Source organism: Papilio machaon, chromosome 22 (assembly GCF_912999745.1).
Source record: "Papilio machaon chromosome 22, ilPapMach1.1, whole genome shotgun sequence".
In the NCBI taxonomy this organism is placed as follows: Eukaryota; Metazoa; Arthropoda; class Insecta; order Lepidoptera; family Papilionidae; genus Papilio; species Papilio machaon.
The window spans coordinates 1654059-1666218 of record NC_060007.1 but is presented as its reverse complement, the minus strand read 5'-3'; the positions used below and the strand labels follow the sequence as shown (position 1 = coordinate 1666218).

Sequence of the window (12160 nt, the reverse complement as noted above, 5' to 3'; positions counted from 1 at the left end):
AATCTATTATCTTTTTTAAAACAACATCTGTCGAAAAAAAAATGCACTAGTTTTTGTGATGAAAAATTTAAATTAATTTAATATCTGTCGCATTCAGTCTTAAGTGATCTCCCTTAGTTTCGATTTAGACAGACATCTAAGAATCTCACTTAATTACCCATTAAGGATTCTGAGTGCGGCATTACAAACTATAACATCTTTAAAAGATTTTTTTTTATGTAGAAAAAGTCAACAAGCGAATGCGAGCAGTGAAGAACGTTTAGCAACAATAAAACGATCTCAGACGTTTTCACCACAACCGCAGAGCATCGGCAAAGGACATTATATTTGCAGGTTAGTTTTAGACAATTTCATTTAAATAATACTAGCTTTTACCCGCGACTTCGTCCGCGCGGAGTAAAAAAAAATGCACACAAGATAAAAAAGTTCCTATGTCCGTCTCCTAGTTCTAAGCTACCTCCCCATCAATTTTCAGCTAAATCAGTTCTACCGATCTTGAGTTATAAATAGTGTAACTAACACGACTTTCTTTTATATATATAGATCTAGGATAACTGTCTACTAGTGCGTTTATTTATTTATCATACTTTTTCTCCTAACTTTGGGATTCCATTGCTAAAATTGTTTCAGCAGTGAAAGCCTATGGTTATATGAAAAGACAAGAACAGGTGCAGTAAAAGCTATTGTTAGCTAAACTTCTGATTTCAATTTTCATCGTATTTATCTATACATATTAGTACAATTTTAGTGTATGAAATAAAAAATTTTAGTCTGTTGTCTATTGATTTGTCTGCTAGGCTGTGTTTGTGCCTAGTAATCTCCAACACGGCTGGTCTGATTTTGACGGCTATTTGATGGGAAGGTAGCTAATACACGAGAGCATGTTATTGGCTACTTTTTTTTAAATTCTGTCCTGACGAAGTTTATTTATGTATAATTTCAGACTGAACCGTTCCGAGTCTGACTCGTCAATGGCGCAGTACGCTCGGCGCAGCTCTCTGCAGCCTCCTGCTGGTATACCCTTTGACAGGAGTGTGCGCGAGCGCAGATCTCTCAGGTACGGTGTCATATACTGTGTCATACTGTTTGTCATATGTATTATGACATACCTTTCTAGCAACAATGGCACACAGAAGACAGACGTCAAGTGGAAGTAATTCCAAGTACAGTCTGATGAGTGTGGTGCTGGAGGACTAATTTTAGTCCTCTTTCACTGCCCACCCCTTTTTTTATAAGGATAGAATGGGAAGGGGACGTGGATTTGATGGAGGAGATGCATAGGAAGGTTAAATATTCTCTTTTTGTGCGTCTCCTCCTTCGTAAATTGATGGTAGGCAACGTTGCAATTGCGAATGTCTATGGGTAGCGGTCGCTTCGCCATTTTGGCGAATAAAAAAACCTTTAACTTACATAAATCAAGATTTACGTTGAAATTGTTAGTTTTGACATTGATTTTTAATTAATATATTGTAATCTGTCATTACTAAATTGAAGAAGGTCTCTCTTTCAGTCACACTCTCTCTCTCTCTCTTGTTGTATGTAATACGATGTATGTGTAGATGGGGTCGTGTGCGAGGTGCGCGTGTGTCTCGTGGCGGAGGTCGAGGAGTACGTACATCACTGGACCTGACACTGGACCTGCGCGCGCAGCATGCTCGTCTCGCAGATCTCAGAGCTGAGATCTCAACATTGGCACAACTCAAAAAGAGGTATGTTATACGTTACAACTAGAAAATGTCTATTAATACATTTAAAAATTGTTGGTAAACAGATTTCCGTCTTTCAGCTGGTTATTTTATACATGTATTAAAATATAAATGCAAAAGTTTAGATGGATGGATGGATGAATGTTTGTTTGAAGTAACTTCGGATCGGCAAAACGGATCTTGATGAAATTTCGTACAGATGTAGAACATAATTTGAAAAAAAGAAATTCCGCGCGGACGTAGTCGCGAGTAAACGTTAGTTTTAAATTAGTATTCAAACATAATGAAAATTTTCTTGTAGTTATGTCTACAAAAAAATCCATAAAGACATTTTCCAAATGCGAACAAAGATACAATATGACATTTGATTCAAACATATTTGTGTTCAAAACATAACTAACAAATATGTAAGTCTAGACTAAGTGTCATCATCATCAACCTGCCCTTATCCTTATTAAGGGTCGGCATAGTATGTACTACTCCATACATCTCTATCAGCCGTCATATCTTAATTTACCCCCTTCTTACGCATATCTTCTTTCACACAATCCATCCATACTTTATTTAGCCTTCTTCTACCTTTATAGTGTAAAGCGTCAATTTATAATATATGTATGGAGCATCCATAGCATGGAGATTTGACTCTCAGCTGTTCTAGGAATTGTTCATAGATACATTTCAAATAACCTGGTAACAAAATATGAACTGTTTTATTTTATTTTTACCAACATAGTTGTAGGATCTGGTTTTTTTAACACTATATGGATCTAACTTATCCGAAATAAAAGTTTATTTTATACTAGCTGTCGCCCGCGACTCCGTCCGCGCGTAGTTAAAAATGGTGGGGGGGGGGGGGGGGTTATGAAAAATAGATGTTGTCAGATTCTCAGACCTACTGAATATGCTCACAAAATTTCATGAGAATCGGTCAAGCCGTTTCGGAGGAGTATGGCAACGAAAACTGTGACACGAGAATTTTATATATTAGATTTTTTTATAATATAACGGTGTATTGTTCAGGCTGGAGGAGGCGTGTAGTGGTGGAGACGCAGGTGTGGCGAGGTGGGCGGCGAAGGATGAGGCGCTGCGGAGGCTGGTGACACCTGCAGACCCTCCACGTCTACTGCACAAGACCGCACGCGAGATATACCGCCTGCGCCGCGCCAAGAGACCTGATCTTGTCACTTTTAAGTCAGTATTCATCCTACCTGCTGGGTTTTTATACTATCTACCTTACACAACATCATTAACATGAAGCGATATAATGATGCCAGGGGAGAGCGGGGGGGGGGAACTGTGCACAACGGCCTTAAACCACCAAAAATATTTATGTTACAGTTAAACATGTCTTTTAGAAACTTGTTAATAAACCGTTGAATTCTATTAAATTTGATTATCACATTTTTAAAAAAAAAAAGGTTTACTTAAGTTAAATTTTGATCATCACATTTAAAAAAAAGGTTTACTTAAGTTAAATTTTGATTATCACATTTAAAAAAAAAAGGTTTACTTAAGTTAAATTTATTTATCACATTTAAAAGAAAAGTTTTACTTAAGTTAAATTTGAATATCACATTTTTTTAAAAAGAAAAGGTCTCACAGTTACTTAAGTTAAATTTTTACTAAAAGTATACGTAAAAATCATCATCGAAGTTATTGGGTTTAAAATGTAGATCCATTTTTACGGATGATCTATCTATTTAAAGTGTATTAATTCAATTCACTAATAAATCATTTTCATTACAGAGAAAAGATGGCATTCTTCACACGAACAAAGAGTGTCATCCCGATCCCGCCTGATGAAGAGGGTGACCTCTCCGGGGAGGAGTGGGAAGGTGACCTTGAAGAGAGACGGACCCCAGACGGCAGGTCGTCTAAGACCTCGTACGAACTGAGAAGAGAACCAAACCAGACCTCGGATGTTAACGAGCAGGTGGTCGAATGCAAGAACCCCTGTTTGAACCCTGAACCTCACTTCGAGAATATTCCAGCAGAAAAACTGAATATTACAGAAGAGAAGGAAAAAGAAGAAGTTAGATATGATTTCGTTGTTGATAGAGTGCTTGGGGTTCAGGTCTGAGTGAGGAAGAAAGTTGTGAGTCGTTATTGTCTATTCTTTATACAATAGACCCATAGTTTATGGTCTTTTATTTACAATTCCATGTTTGTCTCTGGTTTTACATATTTTTTTTAAATTGAAAGTAAATTTTTGCGGACACTAAAATAAAAAAAATACTTTTATTTATTAAAAAATAAAAAAAAATACTTTTTTTTATTACTAAAATAAAAAAAAAATTTTTTAATAAACAAAAAAAAATACTTTATTTTTTATTTTTGTTTATTATTTTAAATTATTTTTTTTAATATTTGCTTTGAAATAATGACTCACACACTTTTAATATAGTTAAGTGACTTAATTTATGTAAAAAAAAAAATGATATAAGGAAATGGCACCGTTTAAAAATCGCATATATCTGTGATTTATTTGCCTAATGAGATTTTTTTTTGGATTTAAGACTGAAGGAAAATTATGTTTTAAAATTACACTAAAATTAATCGCAAAAAATTATATACAGTCTTAATTTTCTATGATTACGTAATTATTTTATTATTAATTTTTTTTTTTTATTTATTTCAAGGACTCTTAAGTTATTTTTTGTGCAAATATAGTGCCATATAACTTTGAGAGATTATTTCGGAATATTCAAAATTCTCATTTTTAAAAAAAATATATAAAATACGACTTTATATTTTGTATTTTTTTATATAAATATTTTTAAATGATCAATTTTATATGTACAAAAATATAGTGCCTTAATATATCGGTGCCTTAGGTATGTGAAAGCCTTTTGTGCCATAGAGTGGCATTGTGTGGCATAGTGTGGCATGCCAGGACACGTTAGGGTACATGTATGGAGTCACAAAATATTATGCCAAACATTTAAACGTAATTAGATACTAGTTGAGTGGAGAAAGTGTCATTGTCTTTTATCAAACTATTGTAGACTTTATTTTATAATCTAACTAGACATATTATAAACTGACTTACGTTGAAATTTTACATCTTAATTTTTTGATAGTTTAATAATATGTCTAGTAAGATTATAAACATTCACAATCGTTTGATTTTATGCTCTTTTTTTTTCATTTTTGTATATAAAAATACGTAAAAAAACCATAGTAAGTGGTGACCCACCGGAATAGTCAGTTAATCAAGTTTAACTAATTTTTTTTTTCTTTTATATAAAATAATCTCCACCGAATAAATAGGATTTGAAGATGACCAAAAAGAGATCGCTTTGTAAATAAAAGCTATGAAAAATCTAATTGCAGATACGATAATGAGATTTTTAATTCAAACGAAAGAATATTAAAAACTAGCTTTTACCCGCGACTCCGTCCGCGCGGAATAAAAAAAAATGCACACAAGATAAAAAAGTTCCTATGTCCGTTTCCTGGTTCTAAGCTACCTCCCCATCAATTTTCAGTCAAATCGATTCAGCCGTTCTTGAGTTATAAATAGTGTAACTAACACGACTTTCTTTTATATATATAGATAGATATCCAAATTACATAATTTTCAAGAGACTTGTAATACAGGTCTTGGGTTCGAATCCCGCTATGTACTAATGTATTTTTCCTATTTACATATGTACATTTATCTGACATTCTTACAGTGAAGGAAAACATCGTGATGCTGCACATATCTGAGAAGAAATTCAATGATATGTGTGAAGTCAATCTGCATTAGGTCAGTATTGACTTACGTCCTATTTACTGCCTAATTTAGAGTAAACTCCGAGACCTTAAGTTTGGACCTAAAGTAAACTGATGATAACTCATTAAGGGATTTACGTAACTTTAAATTAGCAGTGATTGGAACAAAAACATCTCTGAGTATCAAAAAGAAAAATTGACACATTTCTTATGTGTTTTAATATTTATTATTACTAGCAAATTTGTATTCTTAATTTCTTTCGTTTGGATTTTACATCGTATCTGTAATTTGAACATATTATTCATTTCTCAAAAGTTGTGGCATATAACATTTTATTAGAATATCCTCAATTAAATTTATTATACATTTATTCATTAAAAATAAATATTAAATTAAAAATAAAAAAAATTCAAGGTTCATCTGTAAATTGCGTATCAGATCGTTCTGAGTTAAATTATACTTTCATATTAATATTATAAATGCGAATGTTTAGATGGATGGATGGATGGATGTTTGAAGGTATCTTTAGAACGGATCAACGGATCTTGATGAAATTTGGCACAGATGTAGAACATAGTTTGGCAGAACACATAGGCTACATATTACTTTTTTTCTTGATTCCGCGCGGACGGAGTCGTTTGCGACAGTTAGTATATTCATATATTGCAAATTGATGTGCAAACGAGCAAGACCATTAATGAAATCTAAATTCGCCGAAATGGCGAAGAGACTGCCCACTGACATCTGAAATTGCAACGTTACCTATCATCATCTCCTTGACCTTGTCCCACTTACGTAAGGTTTCAGTCCCCCAAATAAATCTGTCTGCCGTCATCTCTATTGTCACCCCCTTCTTGATCATGTCACCTTTCACGCAATCCATCTATAAATTGAGGATATTCTTAATGTAATGTTAAGTCCATACATAATATTTGGACATAATTGGTTTATTCCGTGAAATGTTAGGATCTGAATTTTGTACTGATCGATTTTGTTAGGAAACTTTCTCAATCTGAGGCGGGCTTTAGCCTATTTTAGTGTAAAATTTAATGTACATTATGTAAATTATATTAATACATAACGATAACGTCAATTTGTACATAATATGAGATTAAGTGACGCTTCGTATTCTGATTTTGACTATGATTTTTATATAAATGTAAGTAGAATTTAGTCGATGTTAAGTATTTTTTTTATATAACTTAAAAACATCGTAGTAACTTAGTCTTGTAATGTTACATTTTTTTTTGTAAGAAATGTATATTTTATATAAACATTTACGTGAAGTTTATACATATATATATATTTTTTTGTAATTGTTACTAAGGTGAATTTGGATTTGCCAAATTAATATAATTTGTTTTTTTTTTAATTCTTCCATTATTGAAAGGGTTTATTATATTTTGTAAAGATGCCAATACTATCGTTAGATGGTTCGTATAAATAAAAATTGAAAATAAAAATAATAAATTAATGAAGTTGATTGTTTGAATTCCACATATCTTTAATAATTTTATAAGTGAGCGTGCCTTTTTTTAAAAGACCAGTGACGCAATTGCAGATCATCGTTAGTTAAAAAATATAGGCATAGATCACCTCGGTGTTTTCACTGCTCCATTGACACCTAAACAAATAAAAAACAAAGTTACATAAGTGATAAAAAAAATTCAACATCTATCACCGATCAATCTCCTTCGTGCCATCAACTCGCTACTGGCGAAACAATCTGTGCCCAGTTGGCACCCCAAAAAGCCACTGCTTGGAAAAAAAAACCAAAAAGTTTCAGTAAATTAATAGAAGTTGCAACCTTTTAATGTAGCAAGTTACTATTTCATGTAACTATCAATAAAAAAAAACCGGCCAAGTGCGACTAGGACTGGCGCATCGAGTGTTCCGTACAAACCTAGGCATATAAGCAAACATACCTTACCCTTACCTTACCTAGTAACCTTATGATATAAAAAAATATCTGTTTTCGTAATTTTTCTTTTATCTGTGCTATAATACGTTTCTTCTTGCCAAATTACAAAATTCAGAGTTCACAGGAAGTACCTTCTAGGTTTTAATTTCCTTGCGAGTCTCGACAATTTGCTGCATAAACGGCTGTATCTTTTGATGGCGTTGGCTTACAAATTTGATTTTTTCACAACTCCAAGGGACAATAGACCTGAGCATTTGATATACATTCCAGGTTGATACTTCCTCGTGTTCCTGCGAAAAAGGGTCTTTGACAGACAGACGATTATATATATTATATACGAGACGAGATTATTAGACGAGATTAGACGAGACGATATTATAAGGGTTTTCCTTGCGAGATACGGAACCCTAAAAATGTTTATTTTAAATTAAAAAAACAACCAACCATTGATGAAAAAAAAACTGACATATAACAATCTGAGAAAAAAAAGCGTATCGAATGTACGATTTTTGAAATTCTTCGCCTCCTAGTACATTAAAAAAAATATTACATAGCATCTGAAAATTCAGTATACCACAGTGGTGATTGTGTGGGAGTGACCCCGCGTTATATAACGCTCGGTCGTCGCACGCGAGGAGCCAATCTGAGTATCGGAGCTAACGATCGCAGATTACCGCCTAAACAACACACCGCTGGCACGATACTGTGGCATTAAAAATATAGCTACTGCCGACCTTGTTTTTTCCAACAATAGTATTTTTATGTTACTTTAAAGGCATTTTTACCTTATGTACTTTCTTACAAATTATTGTGTAATTCAAAAATTAGTACACAGTAACGTAAATAAAAGAATTTAGGAGCCATTAATCATATGTTTTTTTTAATTTTCTAGCTCGTATCCCACTCTGGTGCTATTTGGTGAGGTTTTAGGCTACCCTTAAATTTTCGGCATTAGTCAGAAAAAAAAACCACCTGATATCTCATTTTAACACCTTCCCAAATCCGCAGTGATGGGAAGATGTGGTGGATTTCGCAGAATAGGGGACTCACAGGATGGGAAAATTTCCTCTTTCTGTGCATCATTTTCTCTATTGATTAAAGGTAGGCAATGCATCTGCAAAGTGCAAAGGATACGTTGCTATTTAGGCGAATTTAAGTGGTCGTTTGCACGTTTTCCACCTTTTGCTATTAAAAAAAACCAAATAAAAAAATCAGCATATTTTTCGTAGACCATTACGCGCACGACTTTACACGCACAGGATATGGCTTAATGTTGTGATTGTACCAAGAATTTTGGATGGAATTTTTTATATTGTACAAGTGAGACCACGTTAATGATGACTACTTCGGTCACGAAATTCACTTTCGTTACCACTACGAAGGAAATTAGATTCAAAAGATTAATAACGCGTTAATAACAGGGGTCATTTAGTTGGGGTCAGATTTTATACAACGAATGCTTGTAACTTCGCCTTGAAGTAATAATAATAATGCTTCGAGTGTTATTAATAATGGTATGAATAATTTTTCCATAAAGCTGATGTTATTCAAGAGTTGAATTAAACAAGTAATAAAGATTACATTTAATTAATAATAAAAATAATTAGATTTAATAGTGGTTAACCAGCAACAACCACATCAGTTGCACGAATTGGTTTCGCTCAGTGAAATACCACGACCACACAGAAGATAGGCGTGAAGTGGAAGTAATTCTGCGTACAGTATGATGAGTGTGGTCTTGGAGGCCTAATTTTAGTCCTCTTTCCCTTCCCACCCTTTTCTTATAAGGAAACGATGGGAAAGGGATGTGAATTTGTTGGAGAAGGAGATTCATAGGAAGGTTAAATATTCTCTTTTTGTGTGTCTCCTTCGTCGATTGTAGGGTACACAACGCATCTGCAATTGCGAATGTCTATGAGCAGCGGTCGCTTCGCCATTTCGGCGAATTCATGTGGCCGCTTGCTCGTTTGCCACCTTGAAAACTAAAAAAAAAGATTTTTAATACTATAATATAGTACGTATTGTTGTTTCCTTAAATTGGAACCAGATGGCGTTGCACGTTTGTAATCGCAAAATCGATTCAAGTTGTGAAGAATGTTTTGTGACTAAATTAGCATCTTCATCATTGATATCACCATAATCATTATATTATTAAGAAAATGTATGATGAAGTGAACGGTTGAGGAATTTCCTTCACAGATGTGAGTATGAGACTAGATACATAGGTAACAGGAATGCAGGAGCTTTTTAACAATGTTCCAAATATTATGAATTTGTTCAGCTATGATTGTGGAAGGGCTATAGGGGTTGGGGTGAGGTGTAGGGGGGGCTCAGAGGCGTGCTGTTCAACGTCGGTGCGTGACGGCGGCGTCACGCGCGGCCGCGGCCGGAAACACCGGCAGCCGTGCTATACAAGTGTAGGGGGTCTAATCTGACTACATGAAGACGAGACAAATTGCAACTTTTTGTGATCTCTTACAATGTTATAAAAAAATTTCTTTGCGTCGCGTTACATTTATCAATCAATAGTAATTTATTATTAAATAAGACATGTTTCTAATTTGATATCTGCGCATTAAATTCGTTTTTGACAACCGAGTCAGCTGTCAAAAGTCCAATCTTTTGATGGCTGAACCGCTTGTTATAGGATCTTCTCATAAGGAAGACGAGAAGTATTTCCAGTAATATGACTACTATTATTCCATTTAAATGTGTTCCACTAAAATCTATAATACTATTAGCAACAATTTAATTTTTATTAAATAGCTATTTTGCCTTGTACTGTCTCGACTCAAGATATGCACACCCTATACATCCAACCAAAGTTATCGACTTTATGGTAATCCACAGCAACTACTGACCGACACTGCGCCGCGGCCGACAATAGCTTTACCAACGTCATTCTAAGAAATATGTTTACAGCCAAATGCTAATGAGATAAATTTAAAACAAAAAACAAATCGAAAATTTTGCTATTAAAATGTTATAGGTGCTAAGTAATTATTTTTATTAATTAACTTAACATCCTTCGGTTTACCTATATATTGGCTGATATATCAATTCACAAAATACTTTAGTTATTTCTACGTCGACCCATATCGAATCTCTTCCGAATTGTATTTTAGGGCACTGTTTCCTCTAATATTTTTCATATGGAATATTCGTAAAGAAATATTTATCTAAATAAATAATACATTCATAGTAAACCCGCATAGTGAAGATATATAAATATTTGAGCGTCCGACAAATAACATTTTTATGCGCGTTTCATTTAGCACGCACTGAACGCACTTATCAAAGATTTTATTCCCATTGTATGCTTATTTTAACATCCAGTTGAATACCTTTTAAATATTAAACATTGTGTATTAGTAAAGGACTCTGTAACTTAGTTATTATACTTAATACCTTTTTTAAGATGTCCTAAATACGATTTCCAGTTGAGAAAAAGATAAGCTACTCCAAAAAACTTTTTGAATATATGTGATTTTTTATTTATATTCACAATAATTTAATACACATAATTTTTTTAAACAAAAAATTTATATATAAGAACATTTGTAAGGTGTAATATAAAACAGTAATGGTTAAAAATAACCGACGAAGAAATTCTTTAACAATTTCGCACAACAAATCCTTTCTAAATTAATGAAAAGTTAAGATTAATGTTTGTATGAACCGCGATCATAGAACGAACTGGTACGATAATGGAAATCCATTCTGTTGCTATAATACAGTGATTTGACGAAATACAACAATATATACGACTTCATTCTTTTACAAATTACGCTCTAATACACACATATTTTTGTACCTATTTCTATAAAATGATTAATAGATAAAAAACAACTTTTATTTCACGGTACACATACCTGTATGATACATATTACCATCACATTTATTGTCTTTGAAAAAGACAGAGACAATGTTTGTTTGAAAGTATTTCGACAGTGTAATAACGTGACATTGTACTGTAAGACTAGATTTCAACCGCGAACCCGCAAAATAAAAAAATAAGGAGTAGCCTATGTGTTCTTCCAGACTATGTTCTACATCTGTGCCAAATTTAAGCGAGATCTGCCGTTCTTTTCTAACAAACATCCATCCATCTAAACATTCGCATTTATAATATTAGTAAAATTATGTTATTAGGAAATTATTGTTGTATACGGAATTTATCCAACTAGCTGTGCCCGCGACTTCGTCCGCGTGAAATTCTGTCTTCGGATAGAATTTTTTTACGCTAATTATTTTACTTAACCGAAAATAAGTTTCAAGCTTCTAACGGTAAAAATGACGATAATTCCATACAAACTTTAACCCCCACTTTCAACCCCTTACAACCCCTTTTTCGCGTTAAAATGTAGCCTATGTCCTTCCTCAGGCTCTAGACTATCTGTGCGAAATTTCATTTAAATCGGTTCAGTGGTTTTGACGTGAAAGCGAGACAGACAGACAGACAGACAGAGTTACTTTCGCATTTATAATATTAAGTAAGGAATATTAAGTAAGGATTTGTGCTATTCGGAACTCTAACAGGTTTCCATATAGATTAAACTTTACGAAGACCAAGATTATAAACAAACCATATTTTGATCAGACAGGTTTAAAGAACGATAGTAAATAGACGATGGACAATATATGGAATACTATCGTAATATTCTACTTTCCGATAGGCCATGAACCTGTCACCTTGGTGTCGGTTGAGCGGCGACCCCATAGCAGCTGTACGCGCACCTGTCGTGACATAGAGGGAAAGGGGATGCGTGTGCGCAGGTTGTATAACAGTATAAGGGACACACAAGAATTACACCA

The 12160-nt window shown here is 33.7% G+C and overlaps 1 protein-coding gene across 2 annotated transcripts in view; it reads left to right on the top strand.

Moving 5' to 3' along the window:
• Nucleotides 1-3865, top strand: part of LOC106712581 (protein kibra) — a 73527-nt gene extending 69662 nt beyond the window's left edge. For both annotated transcript variants that reach the window (XM_045683497.1, XM_045683496.1), the window contains 5 exons: nucleotides 223-333; nucleotides 944-1057; nucleotides 1560-1709; nucleotides 2727-2897; nucleotides 3453-3865. In XM_045683497.1, coding sequence (XP_045539453.1) covers nucleotides 223-333; nucleotides 944-1057; nucleotides 1560-1709; nucleotides 2727-2897; nucleotides 3453-3786 — 880 coding nt within the window. In that variant the 3' untranslated portion in view covers nucleotides 3787-3865. The remainder of the gene's footprint in view (nucleotides 1-222; nucleotides 334-943; nucleotides 1058-1559; nucleotides 1710-2726; nucleotides 2898-3452) is intronic.
• The last annotated feature ends 8295 nt before the right edge of the window (nucleotides 3866-12160 follow it).